Below are 25,892 nucleotides of genomic sequence, written 5' to 3'. Positions count from 1 at the left end.
TTATTTAAAAATTATGAGTGTCAACAGACGAATCTCAAGGACATACATTTCCATCTCAAGGACATATATTTGAATGTCTAAGGCATAAACCTCACAGAACTAAATCACACAAGTGGGCCTTGCTCTAGGCGAGTCCCAAAATTGTATTTTAAAACACAGGAAATCGTCAATTCACAAGCTAGATCATTTCACTAATAAAAAGGTCTCCTTATCAAAGAAGCATGCAACGCCAAAGCAGTTTGATTCCTTAACCAAGCAAAAGGAGTGAACAAACAAACTAAATGTACACACTGACGACAAAAATCCCAAACATCTGCACAGAAAAGAGCACATTAAAGGTCCAAGATTTGCAAATGCACAAAGCATTGTAGGTGACCCCTATTTGTGATTTAACATTCAAAATCCAATGCTACGACTATTTAGATAAATTTCAACAATCTATACAAAGAAAACAGAAACTAATTTTGAAGAGAAAAATTGAGAGAAGCACAAACAACTACGGCATCAGATACATCACATAACTATCTCCTCTTACTAGAAAAGAGACCCATGGTTAAATCAGTTTCCAAAGTCATTTCGAACCTTGAGGTGCACGAAAAGTTGTCTGGAGCTTAAATTATAGACCATCCGAAAACATGTACTATGGCAACAAAGTTATCTAGACAAGACATATACACATTTGGCATGATATCCAAATGGTTGACAAAACACCTACCCAACTATGATACTACTGGAACATATCATTCATGCAATAGCAGACACCCATGCTTCAAGAGAAACCATCAACAGTGACATACTGGCAGCAGTTACAGAGGTTTACTAGCAAGACTGTCAAATTCAGTATGTCTCTTCTTCGTCTCTGCTTGAATATACATAAGCTTAGACCTTAAACCATCAATTTCACGGTCCTTAGCCTCCTTCCTCGAAGTAGCCAGGGACAGTTTATCCTGTAATTCTGCTATTTGTTTACTGATTTCTTCAATCTCTCCATCAATACGTTCTTTCTCCATATTATGTGTGATGATCTGATTACCAATATCTACAACCTGAGTTTCAAATGTTTCCTGCTTATCTTTCATCAACAGTAACTCAGTTAGACGGTCTCTTACTGCCTGCACATCAAATCCATGGGTTTCCAAGTCGCTGAGAGTCTCCAAGATTTCCTCAAAGGTGCTTCTAGGAGCGTCATAGTGCAGTCTAGAAGTCCTCTCTACGATGCTTAAAAAAGTTACCATATAACCTATAGCTTGTCCTTCACGAGAGCTCTCTTTAGAGTGTTCCAACGGAGTGAAATGTGGCTTCTGAGGGATCCTCCTAAAGATATCCATGGCTTCAATTGTTGACCAAAGTAGCGTATTTTTCACAAACGGCAAGCTCTGTGTATCAGTTTGGGTTGCTGGGGTCCCGTTGACAGGAGTTTGCATGGACATGTCTTGTTTCTCCCTCATCTCAGCACATTGCTTCGGACTAGGTGCAGGTGAAACTCCTGGAGGAAAAAAATACCATCAACAAACGCCCAGAACAGGAAGCAACTAATGAAAGGTCAGTAGCTTACTCAATCCATCAACAGAAGTCGGATACTGTATTTCTTCAAACCACTTTGCAAGGGGCTGATCATCAAATCCGTTGAAGGGTATTTCAGCAAGAACTTCCTCACCATCGGTTGCTATCCTGTTTGATTCAGCAGTTTTCACTCCAGAAGAGTCGACAGAACCTACACAAGGCCAATGGGAGGTTTTGAAAAAAGAGATAAGGGCTGAGAAACCCAACAAAGAGAAGTGCAAATATAAGTTGTTACTCACTGTTGCATCATATCAACTACGTTCTAATCAATTTGCATACGGCATTCAAAATTCAACACACCAAGTGCTCAAAATCATACAACAAATTGCCATCATCATCCCCCAAAATTGTGACTACTACAGCAGAAGCCATTACTCACCTTGAGCTTTAGATTCAATATTTGAGCTTTTTTCCTGTCGTTTTTCCCTCTTCACATAATGCTTCTCATGCTGCTGGGATGAAGACAGAACTGCTTTCTCATTTGACATTTTTGTTTGGGTTATCTTCTTCATCCTGCCTCTTTTTCTGCTGTGCCCCTTTTGAACCTCTAGTTGCTCCTTACCATCTACATTTAGCATAATTGCTAGCTCAACAGGACCTACACTCTCATCTTTTGAATGATCTCCACTTGGTTCCATATCTACAAAAATAGAGCAGAGAACCTTCAGGAGAAAACTGAAAATCAAATTCCACGTCCAATTGAAAACCCAAGGAATTTGCATTAATACCTGCTGGGGTTATTAAAGGTGGTTTCTTAGCTGGCCGTCCCCTTTTTCTTTTCGGACTAATGCCCTCTGCATCATCCAAATGTTTGGTCTCCTATAGAAAAGACAAAATCAGAACTACAAAGCGGTTTTAAAAGTCTGATTAAAGACGATGGATTTGAACAGAATCTTACAAGTATTCAAAAATTCTAAATGAATCAAGTTTAAACAGCATGGTATAAGTGATAAAGTTAGAACTCCCAAAGCACACAACCACAAACAGAACAGCTTGAGGGATATTATAGCCTTTGAATCTCTTCTTACCATTACAACATCTACAGCAGCATCAATCTGCTTCTGATCTCCAATAGGCTCCAAAGATACATTATTAATCAGACGAGATCTTTTAGCCTTCGAGCTCCTAACCTTAGTACACTCCAACCCTATGATGACAGGAACATCAGTTTCTTTACGTGTAGAGCGTTTTTGAGTAACTTCAGCAGCATTTTCTATTGCAATACCCTTGCTACCTGTTGAGAAGCTCTAAAATTGTATTTAAATTTCAAAAGTACAAAAAGGTATCAAGGAAACAAATAATACCTCTTGAAGGTGATTTTAGGCCTCGCAACTTCTCAAGTGCCCCACTCTTTTTTTCAACAATTTCCTGGCATCTCTTTCTCTGCATATATTTGGATGAATGCACTAAGCATTTTTTCTTTTTCTTTTTTATGGATAAGTTAAGATGAATGTACTGAGTAGGAACTCTGATTGACAATTAAAACCGGATAGCATATTGTAAATAAAGATTTTTCTTTGACCCTTCACCACCCAATTAGTGTTGAAGCCAAGCCAAGCCAAACCTTGGAAGACACAGCTTGGCTTGAAGGCAAAGCGCTTTGTCTCCCCAAAATACACAAGTTGCTCAGGCTCGAGCAAGGTTTTCAAAGAGAGCACATGTCACAACTAAAACTAGAACCCAAGAAACTTAAGAATCAGCAACAAGAAGCAAATACCCATTGCAATTCCTCATTTGCCTATAATTATTGTGAAAGTAGAACAAAGGGAAAATAGGGGAAGGAAGAAGCCATAACTTCAGCTCAGACCAAATTCATTGGAGTTGTAGACCCTCCGGTGAGAGAATAAAGTAAAGCCATAACAATTACCCCGCAGAAGAAAACTTCCAGTAGGTAGCAATATAATTCTGTTTGGAGTCTAGGAACCTTTGATCTAGATTAGAAGATGGGAGGCTGAAGGTAGTTAAGTACCCTTCAAATGGATGGTGGAAGAGATGAAGTAGAAAAGATTACAATAATAAAACATAACAAATAAACCAAGAAGAAAAAAATCAACTTTCATCATTGAAGGAAAAGAGGAAGCAGGAGGCTGAAAGCAACCACGATTAGGTGAGTTCTAAGTAAATGTTGAGAGCTATTGGCTTTAGGCTGGTCAACTGACTTATTCATTTAGATAGTTAGTGGAAAATAGTAAGCTTATGTAGGTTATCACAAATAGCAAGCTGATGTACTACTATTCGAGTTATTAAACCAGTATGCTAATATAGTCAGGTAAGAAAGGAAAAGGAAAAATTAGATAAACTGAGCACATTGAACATTTATGTTCCCGAGATTGGCTTGTTTGGGTAGTTGGGCTATCTTCAGCTTGAAGGGTTATGAGCAAAGCCAGACCCAATTATCTCACAAGTGGTAAGACTAACTTGCACCTTGCTACAAAAATTGAGGATGCTCTATTGGTACAAACAGGTCAGTTGAGACACGATTCAGCATCTGTAATGTTACTACTAAAACGACATATTAGTTAATGCTTCAATGCTGCAGTAAATTCTACTAGAAACGTTTTAGCAAACAATAAACATTCATTTAACACAATATTATAAGAGATGATGTTGCACAGGACACACTAGCTTTACTTTGTCCTTCTAGCAACACCTCGCGTTCCTTTCTTTATCAATTTAAAGACCTACAACCAGAGAGGTGGCAAATGGAGAAACAGATTCCTCCCATAGTCAGCACTCGACGGGCATTTTAATTGATCAAAAAGTGCAAAAAACGACAAGTTTCATGAAACTTGAAGCACAATGCAGAATTGAAGAGCACGTTCTTTGAATCAAGTGCACCATTTATGGACAATAAAAGATGCCATACACATAGGAATTTATTTAGAACTCCCTCCATACCAATTTATGTGGCACCCTTTAATTGGGCAAGAAGTTTAAGAAATAAGAGAAGATTTTGTTGTGTTTACCAAATTGCCCTTATTAAAGTTGCTTTGGTGCTTGCTTTTAGTTGACTTTTCTTCACAATTTATTTAGAACTCCCTCCATCCCAATTTATGTGGCACCCTTTAATCGGGCAAGAAGTTTAAGAAATAAGAGAAGATTTTGTTATGTTTACCAAATTGCCCTTATTAAAGTTGCTTTGGTGCTTACTTTTAGTTGACTTTTCTTCACAAAAAAGTGTTAAGTGGGACCCAAAAAGGATAAAATGGGGATGGTGTCATTAAATAGTTTCAAATAAGGAAAGTTGACATTCATTTTGGGATGGCTTTTAATAGCACTGATCTCCACACACACACACACACACACACACACACACACACACAATATGCAAGAAAAAAATTGGAAGTGAGAAATGACTTACAGTTCTGTTCTGCCAAGAGCGGTTATGGGATTCCTCATCTCCAGCTACAAGTGCTGAAATCTTCATTTCAGAACGTTCAGATTTTGGGCTGGCATGACCAAAAGGACTCCTTGTGCGGGGTTTTTTAGAAGGCTTTGAACTAAGATTACATGCTTCAAGTGACATGTCTTTGGACAGTTTGAGGGACTGTGGAGATTCAGCATCACAACTAGGAATGGCATTTTGCAATGTCTCTTCTGGTGAAATCTCTTCAGTTGAATGTGGCTCATTAAGATCCTCTATAAACTTTATAGAGTGGTGTGTTCTTTCCTCAGAGATCTCATTCATAATGCTTGATCTGCCAAGTGGAACATCCTTTTTTGAAATACTAGTGTCACTGCAGTTATTGCTTCCATTAGTTTGACAATCCGAAGGAATTGGAATGTCCTGAAAGTAAATTTGGACAAGCTTTAGCAATAGTGAAGAAGATAGTACTTCAGGGCCTGTCAAACAACACTGTATTTCAGCTTTGACCAGACTAACAATGTAGGTCAAAGATCTGGAATCAGAAAGTCAACGCAAACCTCACTTCTATCTATTTAGCTTAATTGATACCATGTACTCTGCTTACACTGTACAAAATCAGATCAATTGAGAGCATTATCACATAAACACTTCTTAGCTCAAGTCATATTCACAATCAGATACACAATTAAGAAAGTCAAATAACTCAAGAATGAATTAGGCAAGGAAAAGACAAAACAACTTATAAAGCAAATGCTAACATGTAAGTAAGTTTAGAGGAATACCCAATGAAGATAGAAGAAGATCATTATTTGTCTTTTGTTATACATATACTTTTTCACAGGAAAACTTAAGTTGATTTGTATATCTTGCTCAAAGTCAATCCAACTCTGATGTCCACAATCTGATATTGGGAAGAGCTTGATAGACACGATGCCAACTCCCAATGTAACAACAAAGAATGGATTAAGTTTTCACAACTTAGGAATAAAAAATATCTCCTCCGAAGGTCATCCGTCAAATACAGATGCATGGACTGCTTTCATATTTCAACTTAAATGAACACATTTCACCTGCATTGGTGTGGTTTGTTACTTGGGGAAAAGGGGAAGCCACTGCAAACTAGAACTGGTGATTTGCTATTTACAACTTACAGCAGCAGAGGGATTATATAAGCCCAACAATAAAACCACTTCCACCATTATTATTTTTTTTTGATACAAGTAAAACCTCAACCACCATTATGACCACTAGAAAAGAAAGAACAAAGTAGTAGTCTGATTCCATAAAAGTAACAACACCTGAAAATCAAAGGAATTCAAATGGACCATACCCGAGAGGTAGTAAACCATTGGCCATCTTTCCAATCCATATGAGGCCTCAAATCAGAGTCATTCAACTCCTTCTCCCTGTTTGTGTGCTTAAAAAAGACAATATACCTACTATCAGCAAGCTCTCTAGTGATGACACCACTCCACCAGGCAAGATCATAAAATGCATCCACTTTTTCCAGCAAATTGAATTTCTTCCTTTTGATATGTGGTGGTAAAGGTCGGATATGGAAGGGATCAACTGTTACTTTGTCAATAGATGCTTTATTGTCGACTGTCCGATACCTCTCCACCAAAAAAGAGCCATTTTCACAATGTTCAAGGACTTTTGAGGGAAACCAAGCATCACGGCGATCATCTCTATCAAAGGATACTTCCACATTCTTTCCCACACTAAACATCAATGAGTCTGTTCTCTTTCGACAATTAGACATGACAAGATAAGAGGACAATTATAGAAAACCAAGAATTCAAGCGGATAACGAACTTTAGACAAGAAAAGCTACAAGCTTTAAAAGTGGAAATGAAAACAATGCGGCAAAGAAGATAAAACAAAGGGTGTTTGGTTAACTTGAATGTTTGGTATGATCAAAAAAAGATGTTTTGCAGGAAAATGTATTCATTCCTATATGAGATCCTTTTGCAACTTTTGGTCACCTTAAAATGTGAAACCTATTTCTCTCTAAATAAAGGAAAAATAACTTTACTGCTCAAAACAAAAATGTTACCAAAACACGATATAGCAGCCTACCATAATAACCCCTTTTTCTACCCCCACCCACCGGAAAATGATCCTCAGAAATACATGCAGGAAAAAATATCCGTACCCATAGCACCCAAAGACAACAAATCACTGAACCCTAGTATAACAACATACTGAAATGAAGAAAACACGAGAGACGGATACGAAATGATAATACCTGCTTCCCGGGTAAGACCCAATTCCCTTTGACCCATTGTTTGTGAAGTCTCAACTCAGAAACCCCAAATTCAAGTACGTCCGGCGGGTTACTGAAAGTCACCTGGTACCTAGAATCGTCAAGAACCCCAGTAATAACACCAGTCCACCAACCGTCCTTGTAAGATGCATCAACCACGTCGTGTAAATCAAAACTCTCAACTAATTCAAGCGGAGGCACTGGTCGAACAAAAGAAACATTAACAAGTTCCCTCAAAGGCTTGGACCCATTCTCATCAGCAAGTATACTCCGATACTCAACCAAAACTTTCTTCTTCTTTGAAGCGGAATAATGTACACCAAGTATGGTACCGTCAAACCAGACTCCCTTAAACCCTTCTTCGTCGGAGGTAACTTCGACGGTAGAGCCTTTAGTAAGATATTGTTGATGCTGCTGTCTAGTTCTTGTACCACCACGCATATTGTATTTTAGGGCTTTTGTCAAAATTCGAAAGGGAATTCAAGCCCTAGCATGTTTAATTCCCAATTTCCCCTTTTGTTTTTCCTTTTTTGACGTCATATTTTTCACGCCCTTTTTTTCTCAAATTTTTAACAGTTGGCAACTACGGCGGGAAGAAACTATCACTACTGATTTGGGGCGATATTTCCTATGATCTTTTTCCTTATATATATAAATAAAAAAAAAAAATTGAGAACTCTCTGGTCCCTTCATTGCCTGTGATGATAAATTTTTAAAATATTAAAAACAGGTTTTGAAGAAAACGAATACTTTGCAACACAACTCACTTCTTAGTGAGGTGGTAAATATCTAATAAGTTTTTATTACGTATTTTGATAGAATTAGCTAGTGCTTTGTCAATACTTTCTAGAATCACTTTCCTTATACTAATAAACACTTGTGTGTGTGTCATTGGTAAGTAGCTGATAAATTTAAATGTTAAGAAGTTATGTATTTTAATAAAAGCAACTAGTGCTTTGATGATATTTCCTATAATCTTTGCCCTTATAAAAAAGATTGAGAGTTCACTTCTATGAGTGATGGAAAATAACGTACCATAAATTTTAAATGTTGAGATTACAAATAAGTAGTCGTTTATTTTGATAGAAATAACTAGTGTTTTGGTGATATTTTCTAAAAATTCTTTCCTTATAAAAAAAATAAATTGTGAGCACACTTGTGCGTGTCACTTTCATGTGTGATAATAAATAGTTGATAAGTTTTAAATGTTGAGAATTTATTTTTATAAATATATAATTATGTAATTTGATACAAGTAATTAGTTCTTTGACGATATTTTTTAAAATTCTTTTTTCTTATAAAAATAATAATTGAAGATTGAGAGCTCACTTATGTGCGGTAATAATAAATATCTGATTGAGAATTAATTTTACAAATAAATGATTGTGTATTTTAATAAAAGTGCTAAAATCGATAATAAACAAATGGAAAAAGAAAATGTCGATAAATTACTTTTTGTTAAAATATTCTTAACACTATTATAAAAATTATAAATTTTAAAATAAGTAATGACAAACATGGAAGGGAGAGGATGTTAAGGATTTTGTTTGATAAAAAGTATTTTAAGAATCAAAATATATTGTAAATTACATATACAGACGGTAGTGATTTTTTTTTACACTAATCACAATTAGCATTTAATCATGTTCATTGTCATTTTTACTATATAATCGTAATTTTAATTTGATTGTAAAAAATATTTAAAATTACTTATGAAGTGATATTTTTATATATAAAAAAAAGTTGCAAAAATGTAGTAACAATAATGATGCATGGGATTCTCTTGATATTTCCTTCCATAAACCTCAGGTTTCTTCTGAGTGTGAACAAAATCAGAAACGATATTTTAGACATTTAAGATGGACTGAAAAAGTTGATTTTTCGCACATTTCATTGAGTTATTGGTCCTAAAAATGTCTTTCCCAAAGATAGAAAAACACCCTTATCGAGGTTTTACTATTAACGGCTCCATTTAACACTGTCAACATGAAATATATTTCTTTCCTTTTAATTTTTGTGATATTGTTTAATTTGATATAAAATTTTAAAAATATTTTAAAAAAAAAAGTTATAGTTTAAAATACTATTTGTATGATTATAAATCATTGATAAAACAGATATTTTTAGCTCACTTTATATGTTCACTTTGAATTTTACATGTCCTTTACAAATATTGATTGATATGAATATTTATCATAATTTTCAGATTAATTGATGTTGTTTTAGATCTTGAGAAATAATTTGGAAAATATGTATAATGTTAAGGGTAAAATATGAGAAAAAATATGTTTATTTATATGTTGAAAGTCATCAATAAAAGTGAAAACATATTGTTAGCATAATGGACAAGTTAAAATGAAATGAATATGTAAATTGTCTTTAACTATAGAAAAAAATTCTCCTAGTATTTTTTTTAGACAAATTAAAGAGGAAAATACATAACATAAATTGAAATATACAAAAATTTCAGACAAATTTAAGAACTAAGAATTCAAAATACTCCATTTGTTTCTTTTTAGTTGTCATGTTGTACTTTTCGAGAGTTAATTTGACTAACTTCAGAATTAAATTAAATTATGTTAATTTAATGTTTTAAAATAAAAAGTTATATGTATTAAAAAACTATACGAACAATACTATAAGTTGCAAGTCTTTTCATATGAATATAATAGAAAAAATAGTATATTTTAAAATATTATGACGATTAAAAATAAACGAGGAAAGTATTAAATTTATAAAATTCAAATTTTCAAACTGTTGTAACTTTATGATTAGGAAACGCTAAACTGTGCTTTTGGTTGGTTGTTGGTAGCTGTTCAAACTAATGTATATCCATAGTGAATGATACATAAGTTACAAGTTCTTGAATGAAGGTCATAATGAATGAAGACAACTTTCTAATTAAGAAAACAGTTATACAGTTTTAGTTTAATGAAGTAGGAGTTACATGTCACATAAGTATGAATCTACTAGGAGGTTATAATTCTCACCATCATAATTGAACCAAAATTTTTTAAACCAATTTTTCCTTTTAGATTTGAAAACTCGATCCTGCATCGATTGTTAGTTGTTGGGGTCGAGTCTTGATTTGAAAGTCGAATCTCAATACGAGTATCGAGATCGAATCCCAAATTAGTTGATCATGTCCAAATTTACATGTCGAGGTTAGGTTCTGGGTCGGATGTTTGGTCTTGGGTTGGGGTCGAATTCAAGTTTGAATGTCGAATTTCGGGTCCAGATTCAAATATTAGGATCAGACTCGGGTTAGATGTCGGGTCCCAAGTCAGAGTTAGATCGGGTCTTGGATCGGAAGTTGGTGTCGGATCCTGAGATCGAGTCTCGATTTGAAAGTCGAGTTTTGATTCTTGTGTCGATCTCGAATCGGGGTCAAGTTCTGAGTCGGGTGTCTGAATCGGGTCTTGAAGTAGTCATCGAAATTAGGGATCAGTGTTGGGATCGGGATCGAGAATCCGGGGTCAGGATAGGGAGTCGGGGGACAAGTCTCGAGCCAAATGTCAGGATCGAATCCTAAATCGACCGTTGTGTTCATGTCCAGGTTTGAGTGTCGGGTCGAGGTCGGGTCCTAGTTCGAATGTCAGGTTTAGGGTCACAAATTGGGGTAAGGTCAAATCTCAGGGTCAGATTTCAGATTGGTCATCGAAATCGTGTCCTAGTTTGGGTGTCGAATCAGGTCGAAGATCAATTATAGGGGTTGGTTTCTGGAACATAAATTATTTTCAAAAAAAAATAATTCTACTCTCTACCCAAAAATAAAAGATATTTTATAAAACATGTTTTTCATTCACAAGCCAAACACTATAAAATATTTTTGAAAAAATACTTTTTACCCACCAATCAGACATGAGAAAATAAATTAAAAATCCACTTATTTTCGAAAAAAAATATTTTCCATGAAAAAACATTTTCCTACGGACTAAACACACCCTAAAGTGTGATTATTATGGATAACTTACGTGACTTCACAGGTGACTTTGTAGGTAATTGCTTGGGGATGATGATAATAACAAACATCAATCCTAAAAAAAGACTAGAATTACAAAGAACAAATAAAACAACGAAAAGATGAGAAAGAAATGATTTTGACCATTTTTTAAAATGAAACTTTTCTTCACTCGTAATGTTTTTTCTTTTTTCTTTTTATAGAGTTAAATCTAGGTTTAATCACAATTTTAAAATTTAAATACTTTTTTTTCCATTATCACGTGTCTAGCCATTCCGTCAATAGTTATTTCCTCTATTCAATTTTAATTGTCCATTATATTTAAATAGTAGATGTTTACTTTTATTATTAATTTCTTGTACTTCTTAGTCTTATCTGACTTCTTTTTATACTTTTATTGAGCCGAGGGTCTCTCGGAAACAGCCGTCCTACCTTAGTAGGAGTAAGGTCTGCATACACTTTACCCTCTTCAGACCCCACATTGTGGGATTTCACTGGGTTGTTGTTGTTTTAACATATCAAGAAGAAAACACGGTATAGTTTTTTATGTTTTGCTCTTATTATTAATTACTTATTCTCTAAATTATTTTTAAGAACTAAGACTATACATTAATTAATATGAATATCATGAAAAAAAAATTCATACTTAATTATTACTTCCTTTGTTTCTTTTTAATTGTCACAATTTTCTTTTTGAAAGTCAAATCATATAAATTTTGACTAATATTTTAAAATATTCTTTTTGCAATATTGAAATAAAAAATTCCTAATTTATAATACTTTTGATATAATTTTTAAATAGTTAAATTTTTATTTTGAATATTCAATTTAATTTTAAAAATTGATCAAATTAATTTTCGAAAAGTGTAATGTAACCGTAAGAAAAAAAAAAGTATTTGTTAAAAAATATGTAAAGTTGACAAGTAAACCTAAACGGAGAAAATAATGTACTTGACTAGCTAGCAACTCACTAATGCTGCTACTCATTAAGTCATTGGGTTAAAGTAAGGTAAAATTATTTAAATGCATAATTTATTTTATTATATTTTTTAAAATTCCGTACTATTTGAAAAAATTACAGAAGTCCTTATCATTTTTTATTCTTAGATACATCTCTTTGCGCGATATATTGATCGGATACATCATTTTATGTGATATATCAGTCGGATATATCACTTTTCATGATGTATCAGGAAGTCAAATACATCACTTTGCGCGATGTATCGATCGGATACATCATTTTATGTGATATATCAGTCGGATACATCACTTTTCATGATGTATCAAAAAATCAAATACATCAATTGACGTGATGTATCAGTCAAATACATCACTTTACATGATGTATTAGGACATTTTATGATATATCCGAATTCTATTAAATTTAATAGATTTTTATAATTTAAAAAATAATAGAAATATAATATAATTAAATCTTAACATTATAAATTTTTTGTAATCCTTCCTTAAATTAAAAGCCTTTAATTACATTGAGATATGTTTTGAATTTTCCAAGGTGCTCCTTTTCAAGAACCACTGAGATTCGACTATTCCGTTTTACAGTGAGTTGCCTTTAAGGTGGAACAATATTGGCCAAATACAAAATTGAAAATACATAGATTAATCATTTTATTTGAAATTTTTAACATTAAGTGATGTTTGATCATATTTTTATAATAAATATTTAAAATTTAAATGTAATTTTAAAATATGAAATATAATTTAAATGAATTTATTTTATAAAAATTTAAAAAGTTAGGACAAATTTGAAGTTTTTTTTTCAGAAGTGAAAACAGAATTTTCAATTTTGGGTGTTTTTCAATAAATTTTATTTGAAATTTTTATGCCCTTCAAATAAAGTGAAAAAAAATATCAAAATAATGTGAAAAAATCTCATGACCAAATGAATCCTTAAAATAATTATTTTTAGTAAAGTTTTATAAGTAAATGAAACAGAGGAAGTATAATTTAATAAAAAGATAGATTAAAGTGTCGTTTGGCCCCAAGATCCCAAATATTTTTGGCAAGTTATTCTTAGTGATGTTTTGGTGAAGTTTCACCATGCCTTTGACTGCAAATTATCTCAAGTTTTGTTGAAGTTCCAAAAAATATTATTGTATACCTGTAAGCTCTAAAAATTATTAAAAATACTCATAAGTTTGTATTATTATTTTATAATGAACAATATTCTGTTAAAAATGTTATAACATAATTAATAACAATCAACAATAATAAAATAACAATATGAGCAAGAATAATACATTAATCGAATTAAAAATAAATCGTTCTTTTTTCCAAATCTTGTCACTCAAGCTATTCTTTCCGGGAGAGGTAATAACAAACTATTATTTTATAAAATCTTCCCACATTATACGAACAATCTCTTTCCGACAAGTTTTTATTTCTAGATTAGATGACCGAGATAAAAAAATGGAGTAAGTTGGTAGATAAATATTTAGTTAAAATTAATAAATGATGACTGTTTTTATAAAATATAAAAATTTGGGTAATTTTTAAATTTTAAAAACTTCTCAAGTTCCCAAATTCTATTTTTTTTAGAACTTGGGAGCTTGGAATTTTTGTCAAGTAATGACAAATTATATGGACAAACATTAGTTACCAAGAATTTCCAATTTTTTCCCAAAAACTACTTGGGGCCAAACGCTTACTAAGTAGGTGTTTGGCCATGCGATTTCATCTCGTGATATGAAATCATGAGATGAAATCAACGTTTGGACATGCAATTTTACGTTGATTTCATCTCATTAGATGAAATCCAAATTCAACAAAAATCACGATTTGGGAATTTCAAATCATGATATGAGATTTTTCAAATACAAAATTGACCTACAAGTTTATATTTTGTAAAAGTAACTCATATTTATTTTATACATATCTACTAACCATTTGTTTCATATGTAAATAAAATTTATAATTCATATCATTACTTTTAAAATCGTTTATATCTCATATAATGATTATTTTCTCCAATATAAAATTTATTTTTACTTCAAATCAATTCTCAGTTTACCATTTATATTCACCAAATTCATCATTTTTTTTTATCAAATTTATTGTTGACACCCAATTTTGACCTTCCACAACGCAAATTAGCTATCGAGTTTCTTTAAATTTCGAACATTTTTGAAATAACTAGCTTTTATATAAATAAAGATATTTTCATGTTATTCTTAACTATTTTTATCTTTTATAAATTTTAGTATAATATACATATTTCTATATAACTGTATCTTTTATTACTATTTATGTGGTTATTCGGAAATCATTTCAAAAAAATTTATTTTTTACTAAATACAATGTTAGTTATGTTAGTTTAATTATAATTTGTATTTTTGAATTTTTTAATTTTTCTAAAAATAAAAATAAAAATCCCATTCTCCCACATCAAAAATTCATGAAGAATTTGGGGTTTTTGAAGCCTATATAAAGGTTCATATTCTCATTAAGAAGAAAAAAAGAAGTGGAAGGTTTTTCAACCATCCCAAAGTTAAAAATTTTCCTTACTTGACTAAGAATTTGGTTCTTTTCCCCAGCCTAAAGGTTGTGAAAATTACTAGCTTTTAATCTATATTTTACTTCGAGAAAAATAGGAGATTGAAGTCGAAACTTAAGCTAAGAACAGAGTTCTTATAACGTCGAACCCACAATGGTTCGAGTCTAAATTTTCATTTTTTTGTGTGGATTGGAGTTCCGTCAAGCTCTTGGGGATGGTGAAATCGTCTTCCGCTCGTCGTCTTCGGTCTCATTGCCCCGAAAGAGGTAAAATCTTTCTCAGCTTTATTTTATTTAATTATTTCATGTTTTATATTTAGTTGATTCGTAGTCTTGTTTTTTTAGTTAGCATGTATTAAGAATAATTAGATTAATGATAGAAATTTCTTATAGTTAGCAAGTGTTAAGATTAATTAGCTATCATGTGTTAGGATTATTTAGTGAAAGCTCTTGGTTTTGTTCATTATTTTTTCGAATAGTTTTCTTTGATAATATAGATTTTTCATGTTTTCAATTTCTTCTTTTAACATGATTTAGGTAACAAAAAAATATGCTTAAGTTATTATTTAGTTAGAACTGTCATGGCCTATTTGATTTAATTCTTTCTTTAAAATTTGAGTAAGTGGAGCGTATATATGAATTTCATGTCCTTTAGTTACTTTAATGTATTTCTTCTTTTCTTTTCTTTGTTTACATATATATATATATATATATTGTTAGTCACCTCTAGAATGTCCATCAATTTAATACCTTAAAATGTCATTATATATTTTTTGGTTTAGCTTAAATTGAGTAGATGCTTATATAATTTTCTTTGGTGAATGTGTTATCAATTCGAGTCCATCTTCGGACTCCATCCTCGTATATCGTTGAGTTTTGAGTCTTCCATCATCTTGCTCTAATTGTTGAAAAGTAGATACATGAAAAGAAAGCTAATATACATAGTTTGAATATTGATATTGGGTTGTATACACATAATACAGGTGAAAAATTGTGTTGTATACACTGATATATAGTATATATAGCATATATATATATATATATATATATATATATATATATATGTGAATTCTTTCAAGGCAAAGGGCGGCGTGATTCGACATTGTTGTTTACTCTAATCCGGTCGAGGTGGTTTTCGTTTACCAACACGTAGGTGTTCTAAATTCCTATGACCGAGTCTTTCTGGCCCTGTGAACATCTTTTCTTAATGTATTAAAGAGGGCCTCTCTAACCGGTGAAAAGTGGTGGGTGTCCACTAACGACCATTCCTAGCTCGGCTCCGATAACGCAATTTTGGAAGGAGTCGGTAATTAGGCACTGGATCCCTTCAGACCTGGAGAATGTGTGACGCTGGGTCAGAGTTTGGTGAACTAACGGGTCGCTCATCTAGTTGAAGTATCAGGCCCCTTTTTCGTTGCCTAGGTTACACCTTCGGAATACCCCATTAGTTGGGCACTGGATCCCTTCAGACCTGGAGAATGTGTGACGCTGGGTCGGAGTTTGGTGAACCAACGGGTCGCTCCTCTAGTTGAAGTATCGAGCCCCTTTTTCGTTGCCTAGGTTACACCTTCGGAATACCCCATATGGGAAATTTTTTTACTCCCTCCAATCTTCACTTTACGCCACGACGACTCCCCTTTTGTCATAAGGCGTGGAATTAGACCAAGGGGAATCTATATAGGAACTAATCCCTTATATTTCGCATATAGAAGATCGAGACACAACCCCAGGGCTATGGGGAAAGATATAGATCGATCGCCCTAGATAGACAACTACATAGAGGGTATATATATATAAAGTCCGATATGTAAGAAAACAATGTTGTATACACTGATATACAACGTATATATAATCTGATATACAACAGATACAGGGAAAAAACATATGGTATATAGTGTATATATAATCTGATATACAATGATATACAACGGATACAGGGAACAAACAGGTGGTATACCGTCTATATACAATCTGATATATAGTGATATACAACTATAATATACAACAGAATTGGGCCAAAAGCCCAAAACACAGGTGGCCCAACAGGTTAGTCCAGACGTACAGAAACTAAGTGTCGGGTCATATTTTAATATATTATTTATTATTTATTTTTATTGATTCGGTTTGTAATAATTGATTTACTCATGTTGTTTATGACTGCTTATATATTAATTTTAGTTTAATTTAACTTAATTATATTTTAATAAAGATAAATCATTTCATGTTAATTTACTTTTTAAAATGATTTTCTACCTTTGTTTAGTCATTTTGATAAACTTTACTTTCTTCTCATATTATTTCCAATGTATCTCATATTATTTCCAATGTATAAGCTTGATCATTTTTTCAAAAAATAATTTTTAAGTCTTTATTTTATTTTAAATTAATATTTTCAAAAGTTAGTCAAATAATTTTCAAATCGTCGGATAACCGCGTGTTAGCGGACACTTTGAATGCTAATACCTTCTCAAAGTAGAAATTTGAACCCTTGCCCATTTTCTCTAATTTTAGGACTTAAATTTGTTAGGGTCTTTAAAATTAAGGTTTCTTGATTTTTTTAAAAAATTAAGTGGCGACTCACTTTTCTAAAATTGATTTTTTCTCTAAAATATTAAAATTATTTTTAAACCGTCTTTTTTCGACATAATATTTATTACTACTTCATTCAAACCAATGTTTAATAGTAAAAAAATTCCATCATTATATTGAGCGGAGAAGACTAATCATTGTGGTCTGTGGCATCAATTGCAAAAATAATTTTCTTAACTACTAATAGCTTGAACACTATAACTTATGTTCAATTTGATTTTTTTTATTGAATTAATTAAGATTTAATCAATAAATATTGAATTTTTTTAGAATAACTTTGTAATAATGTATAATGTGATTTTATAAATTTTTGCTTATTTGGTAAGATTGTATAAACAATTGGGACAATTTTGATAGTTTTACAACTTATGAATTTTTATGTTTATGAGAAAACATATAATATAAAAAGTCCAAATCGCATGTTCAAACAAAACTTCAACTTCAACTTCATCTTATAATTTATATCATGATTTCATATCGCATGGCCAAATGACCCCAAAATGCATGTTTGAATAAGCTTATAAAAAGTAATTTTAAAATCAAAAGCTAAAATTCATAAATAGAGAATGACCTACTTTTGGCTTATTTTAAAACTTTTTTAACCTGAAAGTAAGAGCTTTAAAAGCACTTTTTAATATTTTTGAATACCTCTAAAATTAAAAAAAAATATTTAAAAATCAAACGCACCTAAAAATAAGCTAATCCAAGCACCACGAAAGCTCAAGATATTTGTTTAGACTTTTAAACTTACTGGTAAGTACTGTGTAAAAAGTACTTGAATAACAGACATTGTATGTGTACCTTAGCAATATTTTCAATTCAATAAACCAATAATCTCCCTTATGCTTAAGTGTAGCAAAACATTGTCGTTTAGTACTTTAGTTGGTCATTTCAAATTCAGTTTATGATGATTTTTCAATATCTTTTTAACGATGTAATCAAGTATTCTTTTGTACTGCAATGGTAAATGAGTGAATTGAGTTAAATTTATAAGCTTTAAAAATGGATTAATATAAAATAACTAATAATTCAACGCATTCATATTTTATATGAGTAAATATGAGTTGGGACTTGAGTAACAAATAAATTAGGTAAAAGACATGTTGATCCATATTTACTCATATTTTTCATAAATAAATAATATTCTACTTTAGATACCCAATAAATACTATGTATAATTTTTTTCCCAGATGAGAAAATATTGAAAATACTTTATTTAATTTTTATTATATTATAAAAGTCATAAGAAAAAATTGCTATAACTTTTCAATATAAAATAAATCTCTTTTTTTATCTTTATATATAAATCTGGGTCTGTTATAAGTTGAAAACAACTTATAAATCGTAATCGAACTTTTTTTTTTTGGTTTTATAAGCTGCATAAAATAAGTTAAATCAAACAGACACTAATAGAGTCCATTTGGATTGACTTATAAGCTGCTGTTTTAAACTTTTTTGAGTGTTTGGCTAACCAACTTCAAATCATTTTGTACTTAAAATAAATTTCAATAAATAATTAAATTTATTTGAATTGACTAATTTTAAGCAACTAACTCTAATTATTACACAAAGCACGTAGCTCACTATCCTCACTTCCCATCTGCCATTTCTTGCACATCTCACACACATGCACACAGCCACCTATCATTAGTTTTAAAAGAGTTAATTATCATTATATTAATAAATTTAAATTTTGAACTGAAAATTGAAAGTGGTTAAATTAATTAATTTCTTCATTTGAATTGAGACTTTTTAAAAATACTATTGCAGTTATTTTTTATTTTGAGTTTACAATTGAGAGTGGTTAAAATTGTTTTTTTTTGTTTGGCTGCAAGTACTTTCGGGATTAATATGCTCAATTTTGTAATTTGTGTGGCTATAATTATTTTTAAAAATTTTAATTTAATCTAAAGAACACATATTTGAATTGTGAAATTAAATATTTTAAAAAAGTCAAACCGTTTGAACTTTTATATTGAAATGACAAAAATAATAATAATTGAAAGATAAGAATTTTAAAATTTAATTTTAAAACTTTTTATTTGAGTTAGGTATTATGAACTTATACATCAATTAAATTGAAGTAACAAATTTTGATTTATTGTATAACCAATTATTTTCTCACTTTGTTACTATATAAACAGCTATACGAGATTTTCTGTTTAATCAGTTTAACACAATTTCTATAATGACAAACTAAAAAGCAAAATATTTCACATAAATTGCGACAAATAATACTTAAATATTAAACTTTTATCATACAAGGTCATAATTTTATATAAAAGTACTATGGCGATAGAGGAAAAGTGAACTACAAGTTTGTATTTAATATTTTTTCTTAGATCCTTTTTTATTTTTTTTGAAATGCTCATATTTAGGAAATTTTTAACATGATAATTTGTAGAATGCCTCTTGAAAGGTTGCATTTAATACACATGGGAATGTAAAAGAACTCTACTTTCTTTATGTTTGAATTAGAAAAACGATAATTCATGCAATTTTAAAATTATATTTATTTTTCTTCGAAAAAAAAATAGAGCAAGAAAGAATTAGTAAGAGTTCTTAATATCCTTTTATTTATATTAAAATGAGATAAGTGTCGAAAACACATTTAAACTATCCTTTTTTTTGAGTTTTATATCTAAACTATTGAGAGTGTGAGTTTCATACCTAAACTATCATTTTGAGAAACACACCTCAGTGGTTTGTGCACTACACTCTCTCTTTCATGTAAAAAAAAATGTGACATTACACTCCATGCACAAGGACAAAAATAAAAATTAAATTATTAGAATTAGTTAAAATTAAAGATTAAAGTATTACACAAAATGAGAAAAAAATAAAAAAATAAATTAAGAGAGAAAGGTTAGATAGAGTGGGTATATATATATATATTTATTTAAATAATAACATTTTTTTTAAAAAATAAAAGTGATAACATTTTTTAGGAAAGAGTGGGAAGGAGGTGAAGCATAATTTTTTAAAAATATTTTATAAAAGAAATGTTAAAAAAAAGGACGGGGAATTGTCCAAAGGGGGGGGGGGGGAGAGGTGGGTGAGAAAAATAATTTTTAAATTTTTATTTAAAAAAAAATATAATTTCTTTTTTTGGGATAGAATTACTTTAGTCTTTGACTTTACTAATATTAATAGTTTATTTAATTTTTATCAAGGTGAAATATTTTATCTATGTGGAATGTCATGTGGCAAGATTTTTCCAAAATATAGAGAAAGTAGAGAAAGTGTATTACACACACCACTGATGTGTGTTTCTCAAACTAATAAGTGATATTTAAGTATGAAACTCACATTTTCAATAGTTCAACTCCAAAAAATAAAATAATTTAAATATATTTTTGATACTTATCTCTATTGAAATAATGTGAGTTTGACTTAGATTGATTCACTTCCTCTACAATATAGGTTAAAACTATACAAAGGCTCAGGATCCCGTGGAGACACATGCTATTTTAATAATGCTTAATTCTTTTAGTAGATGTTCAATATTAGTTTAACTTAATACTTTTTTAAAAAAAACTCAAATTTTGTAGAAATTTCTTTGAATCCTGTCCATGACCTCAACTAAGATTGGGTACCGGATCGGAATATTATGGTATCGTTCGGATCCGTTCCATTTCGGTCCAATTCGATAGTAATTGGGACGGGATGGAATATGTTGAATCGGTACTCGAGACGGGATGGTATCATCATTTGATATCGATATATCGGTACCGATTCATTTCGATTTCGGTCCGTTCCATTTCGATCCGCTCCATGGAATAAATGGTATTGATTTAAAATTCTTATTCTTGTTTTATTCTTTTATTTAATGCATTTATTTTTTGTGTATTTGAGATTTTGAGTTTTTAAATTACATACTCATAATTTATAAATTTCAAATATTATAAACATAAAAATTTAAAACTTATAAATTTTGAAAATTTGAAAAAGAAAATATTTAACAAACTTAAGTTACTTAAATTACAAGTTATAGCTTATAAACTTAATTTAAGTTATAACTTAAATTACAAGTTTTAACTTATAAATTCAAATCTTAAAAACTTATAATATAAAGTCATAAATTCAAAAACATAGAAAGAAAATAACTTTAACAAACTTAAGAACTTAACTTTCAAACTTATAAATTGAATAATTTAGAAAAAAAATTCTTTAAAACATACAAACTTATAAATTGAAAAACTTAAAAAATAAAATACTTTAATAAACATAAGTACTTAACTTTGAAAAAGAAAATATTTAACAAACTTAAGTTACTTAAATTACAAGTTATAGCTTACTCTCATTACAGAATATATTGAACAGAAAAAGCTATTAGGGGGTTTGCTGCTTTTACTCCCCCCAAAATTTAGTCCAGAAAATATAGACAGCACATTTGGTGCTGATAAGGATATTGACAGCTTGAGGAACAAATTGGTCGAGTTGGAATGGCTGCTTACACATTCTAATATTCCTGTGAGTGCAATTAATCTCCATGCTATTTTGTTCTTTTGGCCGAGGGTCTTTCGGAAACAGCCTCTCTATCTCCTCGAAGTAGTGGTAAGGTCTGCGTATTCTCTACCTTCTCCAGACCCACTTAGTGAGATTTCACTGGGTATGTTGTTGTAAGTACTTAACTTACAAGTTACAAATTCTTAAGAGAATCAACAAAAACCCTATGAGAAGCGTATAAGTCTAATTTTCCACAAGAATTTCAACCCTTAATAAATATGGGAGCAAATCTTCATAATTTTACAAATAAAATACATAGCTTAATTACAGGAGAAGACTCAAATAATGGATTAATAATACTACAAAGAATTGCTCTAAAAAAATTAGAACAACTGAGTATTACAAATTGGTTTTATATAAAAACTTTTTTTAAAAATATTTATATGGAGTGTTTTTCTCTTGCTTCTTTTTCGCTCTCTCGTCTCCAAGTAGTGTCTGAGGAGGTATATATATATAGGTGAGTCCAGACTTGAGCTTCAGATTTCAAAACAATTTTTTCGGACTTGAACTTTGAATTTCAAAACGAATTTGAACACCTTTCTATTACAAGTTATAACTTATAAATTCAAATCTTAAAAATTTATAATGTAAAGTCATAATTCAAAAACATAGAAAAAAATAACTTTAACAAACTTAAGTAAACTTTCAAACTTACAAATTGAATAATTTTAAAAAAAATATATTTAAATATTACAAACTTATAAATTGAAAAATTTAGAAAATAAAATACTTTAAAAAACTTAAGTACTCAACTTACAAGTTACAAATAAACTTTAAACTATTTTATAAACTTAGAAAGAAATATTCATTCATATTTCATAAATAGTAATTCAATTATTTAAAATATTTGTATTCTTTAACTCTAAAAAACTAAAAAATATTTTTTAATAGCTTTATGTGCCATCCCGTTTATCCCATCCCGTCCCATTCCAGTCCGTTCTGATCCGTTTCGGTACTATCTCGATATATAATTAGACGGGATGTGATCGAGTTTTCATCCCAGTAATTCCGATCCGATTCATTCCGGCACCAGTTAACAATCCGGTCAAACGGTCCCATTCCGATTCGATACCGGTTCATTTCTGTCTGGCCGTCCCATTCCGACCTGTTGCCCAGTCTTAACCTCAACCATAACCTCGTCTAGGACACTGTCTATGATCTTGTCAAGACATGTGTTAGATTTTTTTTACTAACGTGTGTGACATTCTAAATTAATGTTAGAATGTCACTATATTCATGTTACCTCGAAAGTGATCGCAAAAATTAGAAAATTAACTGTAATTAAAATAAATAAAGAAAAAAATAATTTTTTATTGATGAATCTTGTAAGTACAATTTAGTTAGTTTTTTCCTAATATTTCTCCCTGATTTGAAGATCGTTAGCAGTGTATTTCTTGAATGTAGGATGATCCAGATCTCCTTGAAATGTAATTGATATCCAGGCACGTCGGGCAACACATCGTCGCTTTGGATTGATCTCCGGAAAGAACTCCATTGATCACTCTTTCGAAGAACTATGTATTTGATGTTATGGCTTTCTCTCAGGCTTCTTGAATGCTTTTTGAATTGTTTTCAGAATGCCTTGAATGTCATGTCTACCCCCTATTTATAGTTGTAGGAGGTGGACAAAGTTGCTTATGATTGGTCAAAATATATTATTTTAATACCGTCTGTGAGAAAGATCTGAATTTGGTTGATATCAATTCCTTGCAGTGATTTACAAGAGGGTCATCGACAGAAATAGCCCTCAAACACAACTTTTTAAATATTTCAAAAGACAAAGAACAGGACTGCCTAAAGTCATAACTATCGGGTTTTGATTTAAGCTTTCTGAGGTTTTTAGAGTTGGGTTTGATTTCTTTCTTGCGTATTGGTGATACTTGTGACACTTGGGCTGCGACCAATAATTTCTGTAATTTATGGGAGGGTAATATCATTGCCTAGCTATGAAGAAGAGTAAGAGAACTTAACACACCCCATTTGTTCGATAAATTATCTAAGAGAATGTAGTGTTTTCCGATGTCAACCAGGTTTATATCAACTAGAGTTGGTACCTCTAGTTCCATATCTATTCTTTGTTCATATACTTGTAGCTACATTTTGCTGATTTTAGACCTTTGAATAATTTATTAGTTCATACATATTTTTGTGGCTTTGGATAGTGATGGTAGACTAGGGGGGACGGGGACGAGGGTAAGTGGATTAAAGGAGCGTCTAGACTGAGAGTAGGTTCTTGGAATATTAGAACGTTAACGGAAAAATCCATAGAGCTAGTTAAGATTCTAATGAAGAGGAGGATTAATATAGCTTGTGTCCAAGAGACCAAATGGGTAGGTTCTAAAGCTAAGGAGGTAGACGGGTATAAGCTTTGGTTCTATGGATCGAAGTATAGGAATGGGGTAGGCATTTTAGTAGACAGTGATTTAAGGAATCAGGTGGTGGAGGTTAGGAGAGTCACTGATAGGATAATGTCGATTAAGGTGGTTGTTAAAGGAATCACGTTGAACATTATTAGTGCTTATACACCACAAGCGGTCTTAGGTGAGGAGGATAAAAGGCACTTTTGAGAGAATTTGGACGAGTTAGCAGGAGGCATACCGTCTACTGAGAAGCTTTTCGTAGAAGGGAATTTCAATGGACACATCGGATCTATTTCGAAAGGGTATGATGATGTGCATGGAGGATTTAGCTTCGGGGACAGAAATAGAGGAGCAGTTTCACTTTTGAAATTCGCAAGAGATTTTGGGTTGGTGATAGCCAATTCGAGTTTCCCAAAGAAGGAGGATCACTTGGTAACCTTCCGTAGTTCGGTGGCTAAGACTCAGATAGATTTTTTACTCCTTAGAAAGGATGATAAAAGTCTGTGCAAGGACTGTAAGGTTATTCCGATCTACAACCTTACAACCCAACATAAGCTCTTGGTGTTGGATTTAGGTATTAAGATGACGAGGAAGAAAAGGGTCGGGGATAACCGACTTAGAATCAGATGGGGGAGTTTGACCACGGCTAGTGCCTTGGTGATGGGAGAGAAATTGAAGGATATGGGGGCCTGGAATAGTAGTGGGGATGCGAACAGTATGTGGGATAGGACAGTTAGTTGTATTAGGGTTGTAGCAAGGAAAATGTTAGGAGTCTCGATAGGTAGTCTAGTCAGTATAGAGAGGACATGTGGTGGAATAAAGAAGTGCAAGGAAAGTTGGAAGAAAAGAAGATGGCGTATGCAAAGTTGATAGAAAGCAAGAATGAGGTGGAAAAGTGGACGAATAGGGAACTTTATAATATAGCAAGAAAGGAGGCGAAGTCAGCACTTTTGACGACAAAAGTGGTAGCTTTTGAATGCTTTTACGCTGAACTAGAAGAGAAAGGCGGGGATAAGAAATTATTCATGCTAGTAGGGCGCGGGAGAGAAGGGCACGCGATGTGGATCAAGTGAAGTGCATTAAGTACGAGCATGGAAAAGTATTGGCAGAGGAGACCCTCATTAAACAGAGATGATAGTCATACTTCCATAAACTCTTGAATGAAGAAGGGGACAGAGAGATTGTGTTGGGAGATTTGGAATATACAGGGAGGCGTCACAATTTTGGGGGTTGCAGGAGTATTACGGTCGAGGAGGTTAAGGGTGTTGTTCGTAGGATGCGCTGGGAAAAAGCGATCGAACCTGACGAGATTTCTGAGAAATTTTGGAAGAGCGCGAGCTCGATAGGTTTGGAGTGGCTGACTGTAATGAGCTTGAGAGTCATTTTTAAAAATTTATGTGAAATTATTATTTTTACCCCTATCATTAGTGCCCCCGAGTATTATTTGATCGGTTTGTGTAGTTGAAAGTATAAAAATCTTAATGGTTTGTAAATTGTGCAAATTCTTAAGTTTTATAGAGTTAAGAGGTGAAAAAGTGATTTTCGATGCCAACCGGAGCTATGGGTCTCGGAATGGAATTCCGTCAATTCCAGCAGCTTTAAAATGTGGAAATTGGTCTAGGAGAGTTTACGGAATTAGTTTTGGAGTTGTAACAAAGATTTTAAGTCTTGAGTTGGGAATTTAAGGAATTTTAGGCCAAGATTTGACTTTGGTCAACTTTTGGAGTATCGATATTCGGAATGGAATTCCGACGACTCCGTTAG

The 25,892-nt window shown here is 31.8% G+C and overlaps 1 protein-coding gene across 4 annotated transcripts; it reads right to left on the bottom strand.

The window, feature by feature from the left end:
• Window positions 1-477: 477 nt before the first annotated feature.
• LOC129887093 (DUF724 domain-containing protein 3-like) lies at window positions 478-7,712 on the bottom strand. Of its 4 annotated transcripts, none has more exons than XM_055962049.1 (9): window positions 7,179-7,712; window positions 6,261-6,674; window positions 4,925-5,350; window positions 2,868-2,946; window positions 2,592-2,797; window positions 2,292-2,382; window positions 1,943-2,203; window positions 1,556-1,714; window positions 478-1,486 (listed from the first exon to the last, which is right to left on the bottom strand). In XM_055962049.1, the coding sequence occupies exons 1-9, from the start codon at window positions 7,635-7,637 to the stop codon at window positions 807-809; spliced, it is 2,775 nt and encodes a 924-aa protein (XP_055818024.1). In that variant the 5' UTR covers window positions 7,638-7,712; the 3' UTR covers window positions 478-806. The 4 variants fall into 4 exon arrangements, with proteins under 4 accessions (XP_055818024.1, XP_055818025.1, XP_055818027.1 ...); XM_055962050.1 differs by having other exon boundaries at window positions 2,592-2,710; window positions 7,179-7,711; XM_055962052.1 differs by having other exon boundaries at window positions 6,261-6,667; window positions 7,179-7,628.
• Window positions 7,713-25,892: the final 18,180 nt, after the last annotated feature.

Source organism: Solanum dulcamara, chromosome 4 (genome assembly GCF_947179165.1).
Source record: "Solanum dulcamara chromosome 4, daSolDulc1.2, whole genome shotgun sequence".
NCBI lineage: Eukaryota > Viridiplantae > Streptophyta > Magnoliopsida > Solanales > Solanaceae > Solanum > Solanum dulcamara.
This window is presented reverse-complemented; position numbering and strand designations above follow the sequence as displayed.